Here is a 20,899-nt window from a genome sequence, read left to right as displayed (position 1 = left end):
CCTAAAAAAGTAGGGGATGCAGCAAGTGAAAAAAAGGAACCAGACACAAAGAGAGGGAGAAAAAGAAAGAGAGAAGGAAACCAAACACGAGAGAGAGGAGAAGAGAAAAGAAGAAAAAAACAAAAAAAAAGGACTGAGAAGAAGAAGGAGAAAACTGTGAAATACCGAGGAGAGAGAGAGAAGAAAAACACCGGCCACCGTGTCTCCACCGCTAGCAGCACCGCCTCGACACCAATCCCAGGTAATCTTCGGTTGCCCTATCTCTTTATTTTTTTTTGGTCTGCATTAACATGCAGAACATGAATTAATTCACGTTTTGCAACAAATGAAGGAGGGGGGCTGGTTACTGTACACGAGTCACTGTTTTGTACAGTACCACCCCATTTGGTTTTGGGCTGGGTTCGGCCCAACCCACTGATCTGGGCCGAGTCCGGCCCAATGTTTTAAAACTTAGCTGGCTACTGTACACGGGGTCACTGTTTGTACAGTATCAGCCCATTTGGTTTTGGGTCGGGTCTGGCCCAACCCACTGATTTGGCCAAGTTCGTCCCATTTAAAAAAAATTAATTTTTTTATATTTTTATATTTTTCTCTTTTTATTATTTATGCCTTTTTTGCTTAGTATTGGTCTATATTTTTTGTCAAAAAAAATACAAATACGGTATTAAAAATATCCGAGTTTTTTTATCAACTAAAAAAAAAATTAAAATCAACAAAAAAAAATGTTTTTGTGCATATGGCCAAGTGTCTCAAAGCTACAAAAAAAAATCATATTGTATTTTTCATACATCAAAAACAATATTTTAGCTGAGGTTATACGTAACACGTATTCTTGATTTTAAAATTTTCTTTGGTTTTTAGATACACATATAATTAGATACCACAACATGATTTCATATTTTATCAGACAAAACAATGTAGTCTACCTTAGATAGGGCGTAGTCGAGGTGCTAATACCTTCCCTTCACGCAACCAGTCTCCGTACCCGATCTCTAAAGACCAGTTAGGGTTCCTAGTTACCAGAATACTAGGTGGCAACTCCCATTCAATGTTTTCACTGATAAGAGACAAGAATTCATTGTCTCTTCATATCTTACTAGAAATACACCACATCCCATCGTTAACATGAATGATGGATGATTGCCGCGATACCGCACACGTGCGACACAAGTCTTTAGCATATCTATACCAATTAAATTCTTGCTGTTTTTTTTAGGAATAATTATGTATGAAACTATAGTCTAAATGGACTATCTTTTGATTTTCAATTCAATTTTTTATCTAATAATTTTATTTAAATAAAATCATTTTATATGATTAATGAAATATTATACCAAATGGATCCTAGCTATAATGTTTTTCCCTGTATAACCAGGAAACTTCATTTGAAATCCCAGTATGCCACTGAAAGCTTTGATTTTAGGGCATAATAAAAAAATGGCAAGGTTTAGAATTCAAAGAAAAAACAAATAAAAAAAAAATGGTGCCCGACCTTAAAAGTGTGTGGTTCTGGAATTGGATTCGATATCTCAGCTACCGGCCGGGCGTCGTTTCCTTCTTTCGAAACAAAAGGCCATTATTTCAAGCAGCTGGCGTACGTGCGTGCTGTACTGTCCTTCTCAGATGATAGAGTCTATTATTTTTGCTCACGAAAGTGAGATTCTGGTCTAGCGGTGGGAGGAGCTTGTCCCCTTTCTCCGCACCTGAGTTCGAACCTCACCATGCACGTCTGTCACTCCCGTGGTGCCTTACCTGCTTAATGGACTTGCTGGATGTTCAGTGAGCCGTGTGGATTAGTCTAGAACAAGAGGAATTTTTATTATTATTATAATATAAACCTGTTTACTATAAAAGCTATGACAAATTAGAATTTAAAATATTAAAAGATTTATATACTCTTAAATTATTTTGTTATATATACTTCAATACATATAACATCAATCAAAAATACTTCAAATCAATATATTATTTGAGGTAATAGCTTCATTATTCTTATTATATTATTTTATTAATTATTAAGATTTTCTTTTAATTTTATAGTTGAGTGATAGTGAATATACTTTTTAATCTGATAATTAGATTGAACTGAAATTTTATTAGATTAATTTAGATGTTTAATTATATAAAAGTTGTTAGTGAAGCAACTCGTTGCATTTTCAGACCCAAATTAAGTTTAGAATTAAGCTATTATTTTAAAATTTTCTATATTTTCTTGTTTTTATTTCTATTTAAATGATAACTTTCAATTTAATTAAAATTTTACTAATTAGAATTTTTTAATATAGTTTTGTAGGTTATTTTCAAAATAAAATTTTATAAAAAAAGTGCTTTTTAGAAAATAAAACAGTTTTTAAATTTTTCTATGTGGTCAATATTCATAACATTAGGTTTGAGAAGCCTAAATTATTTCTTTATAATTTAAGGTTGTAAAACTTTATAGATTGACAGATATCATCATGTATATTCTACATTAATTTGTAATTTCTTTATTGTCTTTTCTATACTTTCTCTCTTTCCCTTTTCTTTTTTTTTTTGGATAAGTAGACTCATCACAAAAGACAAATGACTTTAATTTAAGGTTATAAGGTTATTTATTCTTATATGGGATAAATTAGAAATTATGATCCATTTACTTGTGAACTGTGACAATAAATTAAAGATTTTTTTAAATGAATAAACTAAAAAAAAAAAAAACCTTACGAAGAAGACACCAATTTCTTTTAATAGCTGATGGAAAATAGATTGGGATATCTAATAGGACTAGATAGACGGAACTTGTATAATTGTATTTATGTATTTGGAGGGAAGGAGGGAAAGAAGGCATGCGATATGTGGATTGGATTCTGTCTATCAAGGATATAATATATAGCTTATTTATAAAAGAATGCGATCAAGTTGTAAAAACTTTAAACATGAATGATTTTTTCACACAATTTTTTTTAGATTGGTGGAGTGCTAGTGTGATTGATGAATTAATTAAATGATAGAGTTAGTTATTGTTTGGAGTAATTGGACTTGACAACTACTTGAGCACTACAAATATTATTATTTACTCATTGATAGAATTATAGTTTGTTTGATAATTATATATTAAATTTAATGAGAAACATGCTATTGAAAAAACAAATCGCTAATGAAATTATATATAATTTTTTTTGTTGGTGATATATTACATTTATCTATAAAAATACCGAGTTAATTAAATCAAAATAAAATGAGTAAGAAAAATTCTTTATTATTAATAAATTTATCAATAAAATTATTATTGATAGATAGATCAATAAACTACAAATCACCAACAATAACTTTTTGATGAAGTATTCTTATTCATGAGCCTATCAAGTAAGTTCATATAAGTAGATTGTAAGTATAAATACCAACAAAGAATTTCTAAAATTTTTGATAGCGTGGACTATACATACATTACTGCTAATGCAAATGCTATAACTTCTTTGAAAGAACGGGTCATTAAGCTTGGAAGTTTTTCTGTCTTGGTGAATAAACAACGGGTCAATAGGCTTGGACATGTTTTCAGGGAAGGTAATTAGAGTGCATTTCTAGCTTAAAAGGATTTGTTGCAAATTGATGGTTTGCTCTGATTTGGAAATTTCCTCCAATTGATTTGAGATTTGAAATTTAAGTTTGCAAATTATGATTCGATGAAGGGTGGTTTTTATTTTATTTTATTATAATTCATGAACCATAAACTTTTATCATTTGTTTTTCCAACCACTCCTTCCTTCTTGGCTTCATCAATCATCACAGCTGTATTCATACAATTCGACAGGCTAGGATGGAAAGATAATGGTAAAGAAAAAGCATACAAGAGTGGACCATAGCACGTGAATATGTAAAGACTTAAATTGCTATATATATATATATATACACACACATGAGAGAAAAGTTGTTTATAATTGTAAATCAATCCAACTAGTTTGGACTTTAGTAATAAATCTTGCATTTTATATATCTTTCTCTTCATTGGTGCCGAGATCATTAGTGGGTTAGTGGAGATATATTTTTTAAGGAGAATGGACTGAATTTATCAAACGCTTGTTTGTTTTGTGGTTTTTCAATGCAAACAAAAATAACAAATTAATTTAATATAATATAGTTTTTAATAAAATCATGAATGGTGATAATTTAAAGAAAAATATTTATATCTTAAGAAATATTTTTCTTGGTATAACTTCTAGTTTATAATATTTATTAACATTATAACTTAACTATTTCAATAAGGTTATTAACACCACCATCTTCATATCATATCATCAAGGGCACCACACTACTTGTTATCATCACTTTATTATCAAGATTATCAACCCTTTTTTATTTATATAACCATTATTATTATCATTGTAATATTATTATTAAAATAATAATTATTATCACTATACTAATATCATTATTATTATTGTCATTATTCATGCTACAACTTGGCTGTAAATGTACTGCTATTTCATTATTATTGTCACTTTGACACAATTACTACTACAAAAATAATTATTATTAAATTATTTAGGTAGTGGTAAAGTGATAGAATTTGGGATTAAGAGATTTGTTTTCTTTGTGATCTCAGGTTCGAGTTTCTGATTACTTATATGATGACCACTTAAGACTTACATGGTCGTTAACTTCAGGGCTGGTGCGCGCAAGTTAACACGAACACCCACGTTAATCTAAAAAATAAAATTACTACCACTAGTTATGGTTATCACAATTATTATTACCATTTTTTTAATTAATGTAACCTTCATTATTATTTTATTATTATCATTTAAAATTATTAAAAAAATATTTTTTGATGAGTGTAATCAATGAGAAATAACTTATTTTTTTAAAAAAAATATTTTCTCCATAAAATGAATCTTAAATAGAAAAGTTTGTAACTGTCAAGAAAATGAAGAGGAAATTGTAGAAAAAATACAGCAAAGATGTTAGTATGTAGTTGACCAAGTTACAAAGATGAGAATTTTATTAAGCAACTCATTTTGGCATTAAAGACATGGTTAAATAGGAGAATAAAAATAAAGCTAAAAAAACCATATTTTATTTATAGTCTTGGCTGGCTAATTGAGCCATGACAGTATCAATTTCTGTACTCTCAACGTGTATATAACTTATATAGTAAGATTTGAATTTACAATTATTTAACTATTAAAAATTTAATACTATATATATTAAAATATTATCTCGTTAAATGATATCTCGAATTATGATTAATGTGAATTAACTAATCTATATCACCTATTAAAAAATATTTTTTTCTCAATACGAAATTAATCGTAACCATGCATGTTTCAAAAGTGTAATCTACTTCATGTTAAAGGACTCCATAAAAATGTAAAAGTTATTAGTAATGGATTCCTTAGCATGTTTGTTCTTATATTTTAAAAATAATTTTAAAAAATTTTAAATTTATTTTTTATTTTTAATTAATATTTATTTTTAGTATTTTAATATATTGATATTAAATCAATTTTTTAAAAATAAAAAAAATTATTTTAATATATTTTTAAATAAAAAATATTTTAAAAAATATATTCATGTTATACTTGGAAATTAGTGCGTCGCTCCCCACCTTGACAGGAAGCCAGCAAAATCTGGAATTTTAGTAGATTTTTAGAGTCATATTATAATTTTATCAAATTACAGGACTAGATTGAAAATATCATAAATTCATATTTATACTGGAATTTTTCCCATAATTCATCTTAAATTCTATTTAGAATCTCGGATTATGCTCTAGGGATCCATCTGTAATTTTTTCACAAATTAAAGGACCAAACTAAAATTTCATTATCTTATCCTCAAACCCAGGTATTTTTCCACATATCACACCTACTGATATTTCAAGATTTCTAACTTGTTGTTATCCAATGTTTTACTTATATTTTTGATAAATTTTTTACTTTTGAATTTTTAATCAAGACAAGTTTTTTTAATAATCTTTAATTAAAGACTAATTGATGACTTTTAAAATATTTAAAATGAACAAAAATCACTAAATTGTTGTGTGAGGGACGTGTGACAATTCTTATCTAAAATCTTTTAAAATTAATTAAATAATTCATTACTCATAACAATTAATTTACTATATTCAAATCAATTTATTAATCAACTCAAAACAAAATCTTTAGAACTTTAATATTTAATAAAATAAAAATTTAAAACTAAAAAAAATATATTTATATACATTAAAACATAAATCTTATATTTTAAATTTAGTTTCTCTAACTCTATTCTCCTTCTTTTATTTTTCACTCTTTTCTCTTCTTTTTGTTTCTTTCTCATGGTTTTCTCTCTAAGAATTCAAATCTCTCTCTTTTTTTCTTTTTACATTTATCAATTTTTTATTTAATTACTTTCATTCATTTATATCTCCTTGTAAGGATTTTGTTGCCTTTTCCTATTCTTTTTTATTTTCAAAAATTACATTGTTGTTCCATATTCACAATTAATGGGAAGGTATCCTATGATAAAGGGAAGGTATCATCATTGCTTCGCCGTAACTCTAGTTTTTGGAATAATGTGAAGGAACAAAGATTATGCCTTGAATGGTTTTCTAAACCAAAGCAAGGAACTTCTAGTTGAGTGCAGATGAGTTAAGGGATTCAGAGATCATGAGAGTACATGTGCAATCTCCAATATCTTGAGTGTTAGGGAAATTTTGGAATCTATTTATCTATTATAAATACATGATTTTATTTTTGATCTTCACAACAATGCAAGCCTTTTAGCATTCAAACATCAATCACTTTCAAACCAAGAAAATCAAACACCATTCGTTTTATTTTTCTTTTCTTTCCCATCTTGTTCTTTCCCACGCACACCCTTTCAACTAACCGAGAACAAAAAAATGGCTGACCGTGTACTCTTCAATATTGCGGAGGAAATAGTAAAGAAATGGGGTCCGCTAGCTACCAAGGAGATTGCACTGTGGTGGGGTGTCAAAGATCAGCTAAGCAAGCTCATAAGCACGGTTACCAGAATTAAGGGTGTCCTCCACGATGCTGAGGAGCTGGTGCAGAAACCACCCGCTCAACTTGAAGATTGGCTCGGGAAGCTGCAAGAAGCAGTCCATGATGCTGAAGATTTGCTGGATGATTTCTCAACAGAAGTGCAGCAGAAAAGATTGATGTCCCGAAATAAAATATCAAGGGAGGTACGTACATTCTTCTCAGGGTCAAATCAACTTGTGTATGGTTGGCAGATGGGTCATAAAGTTAAGGAACTTAGGCAGAGGCTAGATGAAATTGTTTCTGAGAGTGAAAAATTTCACTTTGAGGTTCGTTATGAGGAGAAAGCTCCTTCGACTATGATTAGAGAGCCAACTACCTCTTCTGAACCTGAGATATTTTTCGGGAGAGAAGATGAAAAAAAGAAAGTTATGAGCTTTCTGTTGAATCCCAACGATGAGATTGAGAGTGTTTCTGTCATCTCAATAGTTGGAATGGGCGGATTGGGAAAGACCACATTTGCTCAGAGTATTTTCAATGATGAACAAGTTATTTTGCATTTTGGTCTGAAACTCTGGGTCAGTGTCTCGGGTGGTTTTGATGTCAAAAAGATACTCAAAGATGTATATGATGAGTTAGGGGGTCTGAAAAATAAAGTTAAGGAAAAAATAAAAAATAGAAAATACCTCCTTGTATTAGATGACGTGTGGGATGATAACGATGGTCGAGATGGTGAAAAGTGGGATAGTTTGAGGCAGTCCTTACCACATGAGGCTGCTAGAGGAAACAAGATGATAATAACTACACGTTCTGATGCAATTGCAAAATTAACAAGCAGATTGCCACTTGCGTTAAAAGGCCTTTCTGAAAAGGAGTCTTGGTCCAGGTCAAGAGTCAAATTACAAAGACGAAAATTTAAAAAAAGTGATTGTAGAGAGGTGTCAGGGAGTTCCTTTGGTAATAAAGGCAATTGCGAGGTTAATGTCTTTGAAAGATAGAGCCCAGTGGTTGCCCTTTATCCAACAAGAACTTCCAAATAGGGTCCAAGATGATAACATCATAGATACCCTTAAGTTAAGCTACGATCCTCTTCCATCATATTTGAAGCATTGCTTTGCATACTGTAGCTTATTCCCAAAAGGTCATAGGATTGATGTGAAGTCATTGATTCGACTTTGGATTGCACAAGGGTTTGTTAGCTCTTCAAATTCAGGTGGTAGGTGTCTTGATATTGTTGGTCTTAGGTGCTTTGAGCATTTACTGTGGATATCATTCTTTCACGAAGTGGAGAAGGATGGTTTAGGTAACATAGAAAGTTGCAAAATGCATGATTTTATGCATGATCTTGCAATCCATGTCGCTGGTTTTCAGAGCATCAAAGTGGAGCGTGGAGGAAATAGTATTAGTGGATTGACTCGGCACGTGTCATTTGACACGGAATTGGATTTGTCTTTGCCTTTTGCAAATCGTCTAAGAACACTTGTATTATTGCAAGGTGGCAAATGGGATGAGGGGTCATGGAAGTCTATTTGTCGAGACTTTAGGCATTTACGTGTGCTTGTTTTGAGTCATTTGGGAATGAAGGAAGTGCCACCTCTCATTCAAAAGCTCAAGCATCTGAAATATCTTGATCTTTCGAATAATGAGATGGAGGTGCTTTCTAATTCTATCACCAATCTGGTAAATTTGCAAGTGCTCAAGCTTAATGGTTGTAGGAAACTTAAGGAACTACCTAGGGATATTGGTAAGCTAATTAATCTAAGGCATCTTGATGTTGGTCGCTATCTTGATGGTGATTTATGCGAAAATTTAGAGTATATGCCTCGTGGGATTGGGAAATTAACTAGTCTACAAACGTTGTCATGTTTTGTGGCTGCTAAAAATACGAGTTCTAAATCTGTGATGATAGGTGGATTGGATGAGTTGAGGAGGTTAAAAAAATTGAGAGGGAGGCTAGAAATAATAGTCAAGGGATATGAGGGTAGTTCTTGTATAACAGAATTTGAAGGAGCTAAATTGATAAAGAAAAAATATCTTCAGTCGCTGACCATAAAGTGGGACATAGGGGTGGATAATATTTCAGATATTGATTTGTATGATAAAATGTTGGGAAGCCTCCAGCCAAACTCGAGTCTTCAAGAGTTGAAAGTGAGAGGCTATGAAGGCATCAGGTTTCCACGTTGGCTTCCAGAACTCTCAAATCTTGTAAGCATTCATCTAATATTCTGTCCAAGACTTAAGCATATCCCTCCCTTAGATAAAATCCCTTCTCTTAGAGAATTGTTGATTATGTATTTGAAAAATTTGGAGTACATGGATAGCGAGGGGGATGGAGGAAGAGGAGTTTTGGGATTTTTCCCATCTTTAAAGAAACTTAGCATCTATAATTGTCCTAATCTGAAGGGATGGTGGAAGAAGAGTAGAGATGAGAAGAGTGATGATAATGATGAGTCATTAAAAGAAATGCTATGTTTTCCACTTCTTTCTTCCTTGAGCATTGTTGATTGTCCAAACTTGACTTCAATGCCGTTGTTTCCAACTCTGTCAATTCTCATTTTGTTGAGAGCTGGTTCAATACCATTACAGCAGACAATGGAGATGACATCACCAATCTCTTCTTCTTCTTCTTCTTCTTCCTATCCTTTCTCCAAATTGAAGAAACTATATATTTATTTCATTGATGATATGGAATCTCTTCCAGAAGAAGGGCTGCAAAATCTCTCCTCTCTTCAACAACTATCGATTAGGGGATGCTCAAAATTGAAGTCTCTGCCACTGCCTAATCAGGGGATGCCTTCTCTTCAGAAATTAAATATCAGCAGTTGCAAAGAATTAGAGTATCTATCTGAATCTGAATCGCAAAGGATACCCTACCTTGCCTCTTTGCAAGAATTAGAAATATCTTACTGTAGTGGAGAGTTGAGAGTGATAGAATATCGAGGCACGAGGTTTCCAAGTTGGCTTTCACGTCTCTCAAATCTGGTAAGGGTTCATCTACAGAATATCTTCGGTCTTTGACCATAAAGTGGGTTATTGATAGTGATTCAGATATTGATTTGTATGACAAAATGATGGAAAGCCTCCATCCAAACTTGAATCTTCGCGAGCTGAGAGTTAAAGACTATGGAGGTATGAGGTTTCCAAGTTGGGTTATCGATCTCTCAAATCTTGTAAGGATTTGTCTAGAGAGCTGTAAAAGACTTAAGCATATCCCTCCCTTAGATGGAATCCCTTCTCTTGAAGAATTAAGTATTGTGGGATTCGGTGATTTGGAGTACATAGATAGTGAGGGGGTTGGAGGAAAAGGAGCGTCGACGTTTTTCCAGTCGTTAAAGAAACTTGATATCTTTGATTGTCCTAGACTGAAGCGATGGTGGGAGAAGAGTAGAGATGAGATGAATGATGATAGTGATGAGTCAACAAAAGAAATGCTCTGTTTTCCACGTCTTTCTTCCTTGAGCATTGTTGATTGTCCATACTTGACTTCAATGCCGTTGTTTCCAACTCTCTCAATTCTCATTTTGTTGAGAGCTAGTTCAATGCCATTACAGCAGACAATGAAGATGACACCACCAGTCTCTTCTTCTTCTTTATTTATCCATCCTCTCTCGAAATTGAAGAATCTATATATTTATTTCATTGATGATATGGAATATCTTCCAAAAGTGGGGCTGCAAAATCTCTATTCTCTCAAACAGCTATCAATTAGGGGATGCTCAAGATTGAAGTCTCTGCCATTGCCTGATCAGGGGATGCCTTCTCTTCAGAAATTAAATATCAGCAGTTGCAAAAAATTAGAGTATCTATCTCAATCTGAATCGCAAGGGATACCCTACCTTTTCTCTTTGCAAGAATTAGAAATATCTTATGCGGTGGAGAGTTAAGAGTGATAGAATATGGAGGTACGAGGTTTCCAAGATGGCTTTCACATCTCTCAAATCTGGTAAGGGTTCATCTACGACATTGTAGAAGACTTGAGCATCTCCCTCCCTTACATGGAATCCCTTCTCTTGAAGAATTAAGTATTGTGGGATTCGGTGATTTGGAGTACATAGATAGTGAGAGGGTTGGAGGAAAAGGAGTGTCGATGCTTTTCCCATCTCTAAGGAAACTTCGTATCTTCAATTGTGGTAGACTGAAGGGATGGAGGAAGAAGAGTGGAGATGAGATGGATGATGATAGTGATAAGTCAACAAAAGAAATGCTCTGCTTTCCACGTCTTTCTTCCTTGAGCATTGTTGATTGTCCAAAGCTGACTTCAATGCCGTTGTTTCCAACTCTCGATGAAGATCTTTACTTGTGGAGGACTAGTTCAGTGCCATTACAGCAGACAATGGAGATGACATCACCAGTCTCTTCTTCTTCTTCTTCATTTATCCGTCCTCTCTCTAACTTGAAGAGTCTAGAAATTTATATCATTGATGATATGGAATCTCTTCCGGAAGTAGGGCTGCAAAATCTCTCTTCTCTTCAACAGCTATTTATCTATGGATGCGAAAGATTGAAGTCTCTGCCACTGCCTGATCAGGGGATGCCTTCTCTTCAGAAATTACTTATCAGGGATTGCAGAGGATTGAAGTCGCTATCTGAATCTGAATCTCAAGGGAGGATACCCTTCCTTCCCTCTTTGCAAGAATTAATACTAAATGGCTGCAGTGAAGAGCTGAGCGGAAGAACAAGAGGATGGGGAAAGGAAAGCGTGGAGGAGTGGCCTATCATTTAACACATTCCATATATTTTTATCGATGACGGCTACATTCAAAAGGCGGGTTGCTACGTAAAGGGTCGCTTGCATAAAGGTATTTAATCTCTCCCTTCCTTCGTTTACTCTCTCTCTCCATTTATTTCGTTACCCGCAAATCTCATCTTTTCATATTTGACGGTTAGAGCATTTTCATCTTTATTCTTAAATACAGAGGTTTTTAACCTCTCCCTTCCTTCCTTCCTTAATTTAATTTCATTTATTATTAGTCCATACTCTCTCTCTCTGTATTTATTTAATTTATTATTCACAAATCTTATATGATAAAATTATTATTGTTTTTCTTTGAATATTCGCAACATTTTTCAATTAACTGGGAAAGGGGTTCAGCTCCCCCTCAACAAAATGACAAATTACCCAAAATGTCTCAATTAAATGATAGTAACTACAAAAAGGAAAGTCTTCTTCAATCACCTAATCTATCCTCAAAAGTTTGATTTTTTTTTTTAAGCAAAAGTTTGATTTTTTTTTTTTTAAGAACACAACTCGAAAACAAAAAAAAACAAGAAAAATTGAAGGCACATTTTTTTTTTTAAGAACAGAACTCGAAAACAAAAAAAAAAAACAAGAAAAATTGAAGGCACAATGATGGTGTTCGAGCTACCAAGAGAATAACATTGTTTTCATGTAATGCCATTTTCTGATTGATACTTTGCATTTATGGTGTTTTCCAGGCCATTAGCAAGCTTCTATGAGATTACTATCTTATCGTTTTACAGATGGTGATGCATTCCCACGTTCTGAATTCCAAGGCACAGGTATATATTGTTCTTAAAGCTGGCTAAGTAAATGCTACCGCTAAAACATATCTTTATATCATACAAGACAGATAAAGTATGATGCATGCGTTTAATATTCTAATTTCTTTTCGCAGTTCTCTGAGCAATTTAGGGTTGATGGATAGAGGGACACTGCAAGGAAATGGCCCTTGACCGTCTGTCTACAACAGCCTTCAAGCAACCATGTGAGTTTTATTTACTTTTAAGATTTTTCAATTGCCCCAAGTATTTTCCATCTCTTTAATGCATTTGGTCTGTTTTCACATACTCAGTCCATTTGTCCCTGACCTTTCTACTGGTGTGCCATCCAATTTCAACTTTGACAAATATGCCGGCATTATGTAATCTCTTTCGTCTTATTTTTAATCATCTGTTTGTTGATTTTGGAGTTGCTATGTATTCACAGGGTGCAGTTCCAGTAACATTGAAGCAGATAAGCTGAGCTTCAGATTCCGGGGATGTTTTAGGAATTTCACAACCTCCATATTGACTTTCCTATTGTAATGCATAACTTGTAGGGAGATAACCTCTAATGTAGTAATTGATTCCTAACTTATAGGAATGTCTGGAATCCTGCTTGTATAAATACATGATGAGATCAATAATATATTCATTCCAGCAAACTCAATCTCTTCTTCAGTTTTTCATGGTATAGAGCTGGACTAAGATCCTAATTTATCATCACACCCTAATCTCTTGTGTAGCATCTCTCCTTTTCAGAAACCATGGCCGATATCGAAATACCACCTACACCTTCTGTTCCTGGCAAGAAAATTGCAGACCGTGAACACCTAAAAAACAGAGACTTCTATGGATTTTTCAACCTCTCAAATCCCTATTTCACTCATCATTCAGATCATCGAAGTTTAGTCTTGATTTCAAAACCCTTGGATGGAGACAATTATTCTACTTGGAAAAGGGTCATGACTCTGACCTTACACTCCAAGAACAAACTAGGTTTTGTCAATGGCTCCCTCAAAGTCCCTTCAAAAAAAATTGGTCATGAAGAATATGTAGCCTGATCTTGATGCAATGATATGGTTCACTTTTGAATCGTCAATGCTTTCAGTCCAAAAATTTTAGATAGTGTGATCTATTACTCCACTACTCATGAAGTTTGAGAAGACTTTCAAGAGAGATTCTTCCAAAACAATGCACCTCGCATCTTTGAAATTCAACAAGATATGGCTTGTCTTCGACAAGAGCAACTCTCTGTTTGTTACACAAGATTGAAGGGTCTATAGGATGAACTAGCTTTCTAGAACGATATAATACATGGAGAACAACAAGATGAACAAAAATTAATGCAATTTTTGATGGGATTACATAATTCTTACAGTGCTATTCATGGACAAATCCTCCTGATAAATCCCTTTCCTGTAGTTTGCCAAGCATATTTTTCCATCTCACAAGAAGAAAGACAGCCTATCCTAAGCTCAACGCATACAACAAGTGATTCTAGTGGTAGCGCCAACATGGTGGTTCAAAATAACAGTAGACCCACTAGAAATTCAGTGGAGGATCGGCAAGATCCAAACAGTTTGACCACTCATATGGGTTGCAGGATCTCCAATCAAAAGAGAAGTCACTGGAAAATTTCAACAGAGGACACAGATTTCACCAAGATAGGCGTTGTCCTGGCTCCGGCGGAGGACGCCCCCATTGTTCATAGTGTGGAGAAGCGGGTCATTGGATCCAAACTTATTATGAGTTGCATGGACACCTAGCAGGTCACCCAAAGGCAAAATATGGGTCAGGCTAAGATGTTTTAGCAACTATAACAAACCTGAGGCCAATCATGTGTCCAAAGACTTCTCTAAAAAAGAAAAAAGATGGACAACAAGTTGTTGGGATTTCAGAGGCTCAATTAAAATAGCTGTTATCACTTCTTGACTATAAAAATGAAGAATCATTAAACACATTCCAAATATTGAAAGCGTTTTCGACTACATTCAAAAGGACGGTCCCTATGTAAACGAAGAGTTCAGAATTGACTGGCAATAGTATTTTCACCGTGTCTTGTACCCCTAAATATGAAGGTACTTGACCTCTTCCTTTCTTAATTTAATTTCGAGGAAATGGATCTCTCACTGCAGGCATCACGTGGTCCCGTTATTTATCTCTCTCTTTCATCTTTTGCTGGGAATCCATTACATCACTTGAAGATGAATGTCTGATATGCATTGTAAGAGATGTCGCCGAAAAGCTGACACGGCAAAAGTTCAGAGGTGGGTGCCCATGAAATTCTGAAATCATGACTTTTGACAAGCTTACTGCCTGCGATGTACCACTACATCTTGTGGCATTGACTTCAAATGACAAAAATTACCCATCTTCACTGGCCTTCCTAGTAATACAACTGTTTTCTTAGATAAATTTGTCTAACATTCTAGACTGTAGTATCTTATCCTATACGGAGCATCTTCTGATACTTTGGATTTATGGTGTTTCCAGGGTAGTGGCAAGCTTCGATGAGATTACTTTTCGTTTCACATTTCATGCATTCCCATTTTCAGAATTCTAAAGCACAGGTGTGTATATATAGATCTTAGAGGTGGTAAGTGTTTAAATTTTTTAACATAGATAAGTATGATAGTTTTCTACTTTTCCAAAGTCCAAGCATGTGAGTGTTATATGCATTAAGATTTCCCAAGTGCCCCAAGTATTTTCAAAGAGCACAAATTATGCCATAGAAAAGGAAGAAGAAAAGCATAGAAGATAGCAGAGTGGAAGAAAGTGAGGTGGCTATAGGAAATAACTATTTGTATCTGTCTTGATTACTATTTTGCTCTCACAAAGTTTACGAAGGAGGCAAGACACTGTAGCCCAATCCACCATTCACACACATTGCCCCGCTTATTAGGCTTCGGTGTATAAACATTCAGCGAGTAAGAAATAAAATATCAAACACGTTACAGAGCTTTTTGAACAAAACTTTTTGAGCCTATCTTACAAATTAACCCCTTGCAATGTTCAAATAAAAAGAGCTTCTCTTTCAGAATCCATATCTCTAGTCTTCTACTGTTTTAAACAGAGTTGAAAGGTCTTTCATAATTTCTTATTGCTCGAATGAATTCTCTCTGATGTTTTGAATAAATGAGTAGAAAAAAACAATAAAGTCCTTGGTGGCTTAAAGTGTGGGTATAAATGAATGAGGAGTAGTGTAGTAATTCAATAAAAACTTGATAAATATGAATAAAAAGTAAAAAAAAAAACAAAAGAAGTGATCTGAAAAATTTGATAAAATTCCAGAATGGTCCCTGGAGTATAATGAGTTGATATGAACAGAAATTATGATTGATTATGGTCAGAATTTCAGTATATTCATGGATTTATGATAAGTTTAGTTTGGTCCTCCAAATGGATTAAGTTACAATTTGACCCTTAAAAATATGAGAAATTACAAATTAGTCCCTAGCTGTAATATTAGCTTTTGCAGATGGGTTTGATGAATAGTTGAGGGTTAGTTAGTGAAGTATTACCAATTTTATTATTTGTTTTATTATGGATTAGATTTTGAGAAAACTGTTAATTTTTGGGTTTTTGGAATATAAATAGTTAGTTCAAAAATATATAGGGTTATGGAATACATCCTTAAATAAGTGTATTAAATAGGTTATATATTCTTTTGAGTCATTCTTGAATATGTCTCCTTTGTATTTAGATAATCCTGATATTCTACCGATAGGACGTCAGTAGAATTTTCTTCGGTGTCTGCTTTTGATTTCTGTTTGCTTTCGAGTCAGGTGAGTGGATAATTTTCCATATGCATGAGAAATATTATAAATATTTGATTTGTTAATATGAATTGAATCATGCTTCTTGATAATATATATGGTGATTATTATCCTTGTTATGATAAGCATGATCATTTGTTGAATCCGAATTCTTGATATGAACCAATATGTATTTTGGATTGACTTCTGAATTGATAGTTCCTCATTTGATTGATGTCATGAGTTGAGCCTGGAAATATTAATGTTTGTTTGATTATGATTATAACCCTATAGTATATCAGTCAGAATACTCATGGTAACAGGGTAGTGTTAGTCTTTGTGCACATCGTATCTGAACCCTAGTTGGTCGGGGGAGTCACCAACCCGTGTGGACTGATCATCTCACAGTACGGGAGCCTCATGCTCATTGCATTTTGATTTTCTAATGAATTTTACCATATGATATTCTTATTATGGCCTATTTGAGAAACCTTTTTATAAGAACCTAAATTCATACTTATATATATATTTCTCATTGTTGTATTATCTCGTGTATGTATATTGAGCGTTATCTACTCACTGAGTTGTTAAACTCACACGCTCATTATTTATCATTTTCAGGCTTATAGCTTGATAGCAGATCATTTTTGTTGGACTTTCAGAACCTGCCCTTTTGGTTGCAATCCGTGCATTTTCCTTTATATCTAATTAGTGCTCCAAAACTATGAAATTATATTAACTCTTGTATTAAGACAATTCAATTATATTATAAAGTTGATTTTGTAATGCTGCGTTGAACTCTAATTGAGTTAGGATAAATTTGTATGTAAGTTTGGGTTCGCATAAGTATGGAATCTTGAGGGGGAACCTTGTCTATGTGCCGGTCATGGATCCGGGATTCGGGTCGTGACATTCTCAGTGCCCATTGTTTATTTGTATAGATTTAATTCCTAGCCTAATAAGGACCTACTTCCTGGAGAATAACTAATCCTAATCTAATCTAAGCTAGTTGACACAAATCAGAACTCAGGAACCTAAGCCTGGCTGGCTGAGTAGGAGTGATTCTGCCACATGTAATGCATATTATTTCTGAACTTCTCTTCTTATATTCCTTTTAGAATTGTTCTTATTTCTTCCAGTCCAATTAAAGATATGGAAGCATCGCTCTTTTTGCAGATTTATAGGAGCTGGAAACTCTGTACTGACTTACTGCTGAAAACTCTGCCGTGCTTGCTGCTGTTTCTGCTTCCGTGACTTCGCGGTTTCTGCTGCTGCCTATGCTTCTTCCAGCGTTGTTCTCATCGTATTCTTCCCTACCAGTCATCTCTCCTTTTTTTATATTCCTCTCCTGAAAATGTGAACCTTGTCAGTTCTCATCTTTCCATTTCATTTCCTCGCCTCTAAAAAAATCAGCTACTTTTTCAGCTGTTCAGCTGTGTGTTTGGTCACAAGGAAATGGTAGGAAATTAATAAAAAAACATCAAATAACCATCTCAACCTCGTAACTTAAACTATTAGGTAAGGTTTAAGATATAATTTATATTATTCTTTAACATATTTCTTCAAGTAAAAGCTTTATGGGCTTGAAACTTGTATATACTCACATTATCTTATACTTAATTTTTATTACATAAATAAAAATAATAAGATTCGAACTCATGACTGATTAATCATTAAGCCTCTAATATTATATCAAAAAACTATCTCAATTTACTAGTTTAATCATTAAACCTCTAATATCATATCAAAAAACTATCTCAATTTACTAGTTTAAGTTGTTAGGTAAATTCTATTTATATTATTCCCTATCAGATAGACTGAAAAAGTCAATTGAAAAAATCAACCTCTTTAGTGTTAGGATTTTCATATTTTTCTTTATGCTGAGTCGCCGAGACAATGGCAAGAATAGCATTTTTATGTGTCGAGATTTTCATATTTTCTATTAGCTGTTTCAGTGCAGTGAAAATGGTGGGAAGATTAAATATTATGACTGAAGAATGTGAAATCTACATTGCAATATCTGGTTGTTCCGATTCATCTTTTTCGGCTTACAAGACCTGAATTCGTGATTCATGGTGTAAGTGCTGATCACAGTGAAGCAGCTAGGCGTCTAGTACATTTTTCTTTTTGCTTGTGGGAGTTTACGCTGATAAAAATAGTTGAAGCTGAAAGTTGTTACTCTGTCACAGCCTCAAATGTCATAATCATCAATGAACACTCCTGCACAGGATGGATGAAAATGGACATAGGAAATCCACACCAAACCTGGTATCAGACTGGAACGCAGTTTTTTCTTGCTGTTCCTGTAGCTTTATGTGTTTGGCCTAACATGCTACTTTTCTTTCCCCAGTTATCCAAGCAGTGAAGTGTCAATGGACTAAAGGATTGGCTGTCTGCAACAATCTTCAAGCATGTGAGTAGTACCATCAAATTCTTAGATTTTATCCAGGTAGCTTCTTTCCCTTTCAATCTTCTTCCCGGCGGCTATTGATTCTGTTAAATTTGAAAGTTTTCCTACTATTCTGACTCCCGCATTCATAATGTTCTCTTCTTCTGTTCTAATAAACTGTTTTTTGGTTACAGTCTAGTAATTAATATAAAATAATTTTTGAAGCTCTACTTAATTGTTTAAGTTTTTAAATTAAATTAATTATTTGATATGGTATTAAAGATTTAATAATTAAATAATTAAAAATAATATATAACTATTATTGAATTTTATAAGTATTTGGATTGAATTTATTCTCCGACAACTTGGTTTATCTAAACCACTTTTCTTAGACCCTTTTACCAACGTTATTTTTATGAAACTTCAAGAATTTATTTTTTTAAAATTAATATGGATATTTGGGTTAGCTTATATATACCACGATTAATTTTATGGGTTCTGAAATTAATGATTATAAAAATCTCTAGTAGTTATTATATAAATAATTAAGAACTTAACTTGAAATTATAGAAAAAACAAACTTTTTAATAGATATTTGGGTTAGCTTATATATACTACGATTAATTTTATGGGTTCTAAAATTAACGATTATGAAAATCTCTAGTGGTTATTATATAAATAATTAAGAACTTAACCTGAAATTATAGAAAAAACAAACTTTTTAATTTCAAGTTATTAAAAAGAAAGAATACTTTCTTGATTGCATGGATACGGATGAACTTTGCAGGCATCAGAAACTTCCCATAGAGAAGATCAACTGATCAAGTACTGTCTCGCCCCCCTCCATCCCCCACTACAGGAACCATTTAGTTTAGTACTTGGAGTTCTGTTAAACTCTGCAATGGATGAAATTCATTACGAAGAAACCCTCCAGTATAGTTTATTTCCAGTATCGTAGACAATATATATATATATCAAAGTGCTAGGATCTGACGTGTGGTTTTTTTTTCTAAATTTGACATAGAATGATTACCATGTTCTCCATTTTCTCTAGGAGATCAAGCCCTTTATAAGTTATTTGACATAGAATGATTACCATGTTCTCTAGGAGATCAAGCCCTTTATAAGTCGTGATGCTGAGAATTAATATTTTTCCTTTTATATGGCCAATAAAATTCAATTAAAATCCCAATTCATGTGTTATTTGAAACTTTGATGTTAGTTACAGCACAACAAATAATATTTATATGGCTTTGCAATTACCAAAAGTTTAACGACTAGAAATTGAATCAGAGCACACTAGCAAGTGAATCATGGGTTGCCATGGGTCTGTTTACAAAATTTTATTTTTATTTTCTTAATTAAATCTATTTAAAATTTAAATAAATTCAGATTAATTAAGTTATTTTTGTAACTCATAATGTAATCTCGAAAACTTATTTTATTGACTGGTTGTTGTTTTTTTAAATATGAATTGTCAAATATTTTTGTTATAACCTAACTTTGATCATATTAAGAGTGTATTTGGGAGTATAGTTGTGGTTATTTTTTAAATTATTTTTTACTTAGAAAAGTATGCTAATAATTTTTTTTATTTTTTAAAAATTATTTTTAAGATCAGTACATCATAATAATTTAAAAATATCAAAAACATAATACATCAAAGTAAAAAAAAATCAAATCTTTTTATAAGCGCTTTTGAAAAGCACTCCCACACGCCCTCTTAGTTCTATTGTAATTTTAAAAGGAGGTTAAATTTGAAATTAAATAATGAAGAATTAATTTTAATCAATAAAGTAATTTTTCAATTTGTTAAAAAAATGGAACCTACAATATGTTTTTTGCCCTCCTCTCACCTAATCTTTATTTAAAAAAATGATAATTATAGTTATTTATTTTTAAATTTAATTTTAAATTTTAATCAAATTTAAATTAAAAAAAATTGTTTAGGATTTTGTTTTTATATGCAATGAGACTTGGTGTATTATAATTACAAATCCCAACTCATATTAAAAAAGAAAAAAAAAAAAGAAAAAAGGTAGCCCTCCGTCATCTTTTCCCCCTACGTACCGTCAGTAAAGGAATCAGGTCAGCTAAACAAAAACTTCCAAAAGTAGCCAGCCACCATTCTCCAGTCAGGACCAAGGAACCATCTTAGCAACATCAACGCCGCATTGAAGCAGCAACAGTGATCCCTCAAAAAAGGGATATATCCAGGGTAATATATATCAGGTTTAATTGTTCATAAACCTGATCCCATTTTATAAAGAGTTCCATAGATAGTCTTGTTTAGC

At 32.9% G+C, this 20,899-nt stretch overlaps 1 protein-coding gene and 1 pseudogene across 1 annotated transcript in view; both read left to right on the top strand.

Moving 5' to 3' along the window:
* LOC105130498 (putative disease resistance protein RGA3) overlaps positions 1-10,378 on the top strand; it is a 64,086-nt gene extending 53,708 nt beyond the window's left edge. The window contains exons 3-5 of the mRNA XM_011033039.1: positions 9,343-9,375; positions 9,807-9,817; positions 10,356-10,378. Of these exons, the coding sequence (XP_011031341.1) occupies positions 9,343-9,375; positions 9,807-9,814 (41 nt within the window). The 3' untranslated portion in view covers positions 9,815-9,817; positions 10,356-10,378. The remainder of the gene's footprint in view (positions 1-9,342; positions 9,376-9,806; positions 9,818-10,355) is intronic.
* Positions 10,031-13,128, top strand: LOC105130602 (putative disease resistance protein RGA4; annotated as a pseudogene).
* The last annotated feature ends 7,771 nt before the right edge of the window (positions 13,129-20,899 follow it).

Source organism: Populus euphratica, unplaced genomic scaffold (genome assembly GCF_000495115.2).
Source record: "Populus euphratica unplaced genomic scaffold, PopEup_1.0 scaffold21.1, whole genome shotgun sequence".
Classification (NCBI taxonomy): domain Eukaryota; kingdom Viridiplantae; phylum Streptophyta; class Magnoliopsida; order Malpighiales; family Salicaceae; genus Populus; species Populus euphratica.
Note: the sequence above shows the minus strand (reverse complement) of the source record. Positions and strands in the feature narration are given on the sequence as shown.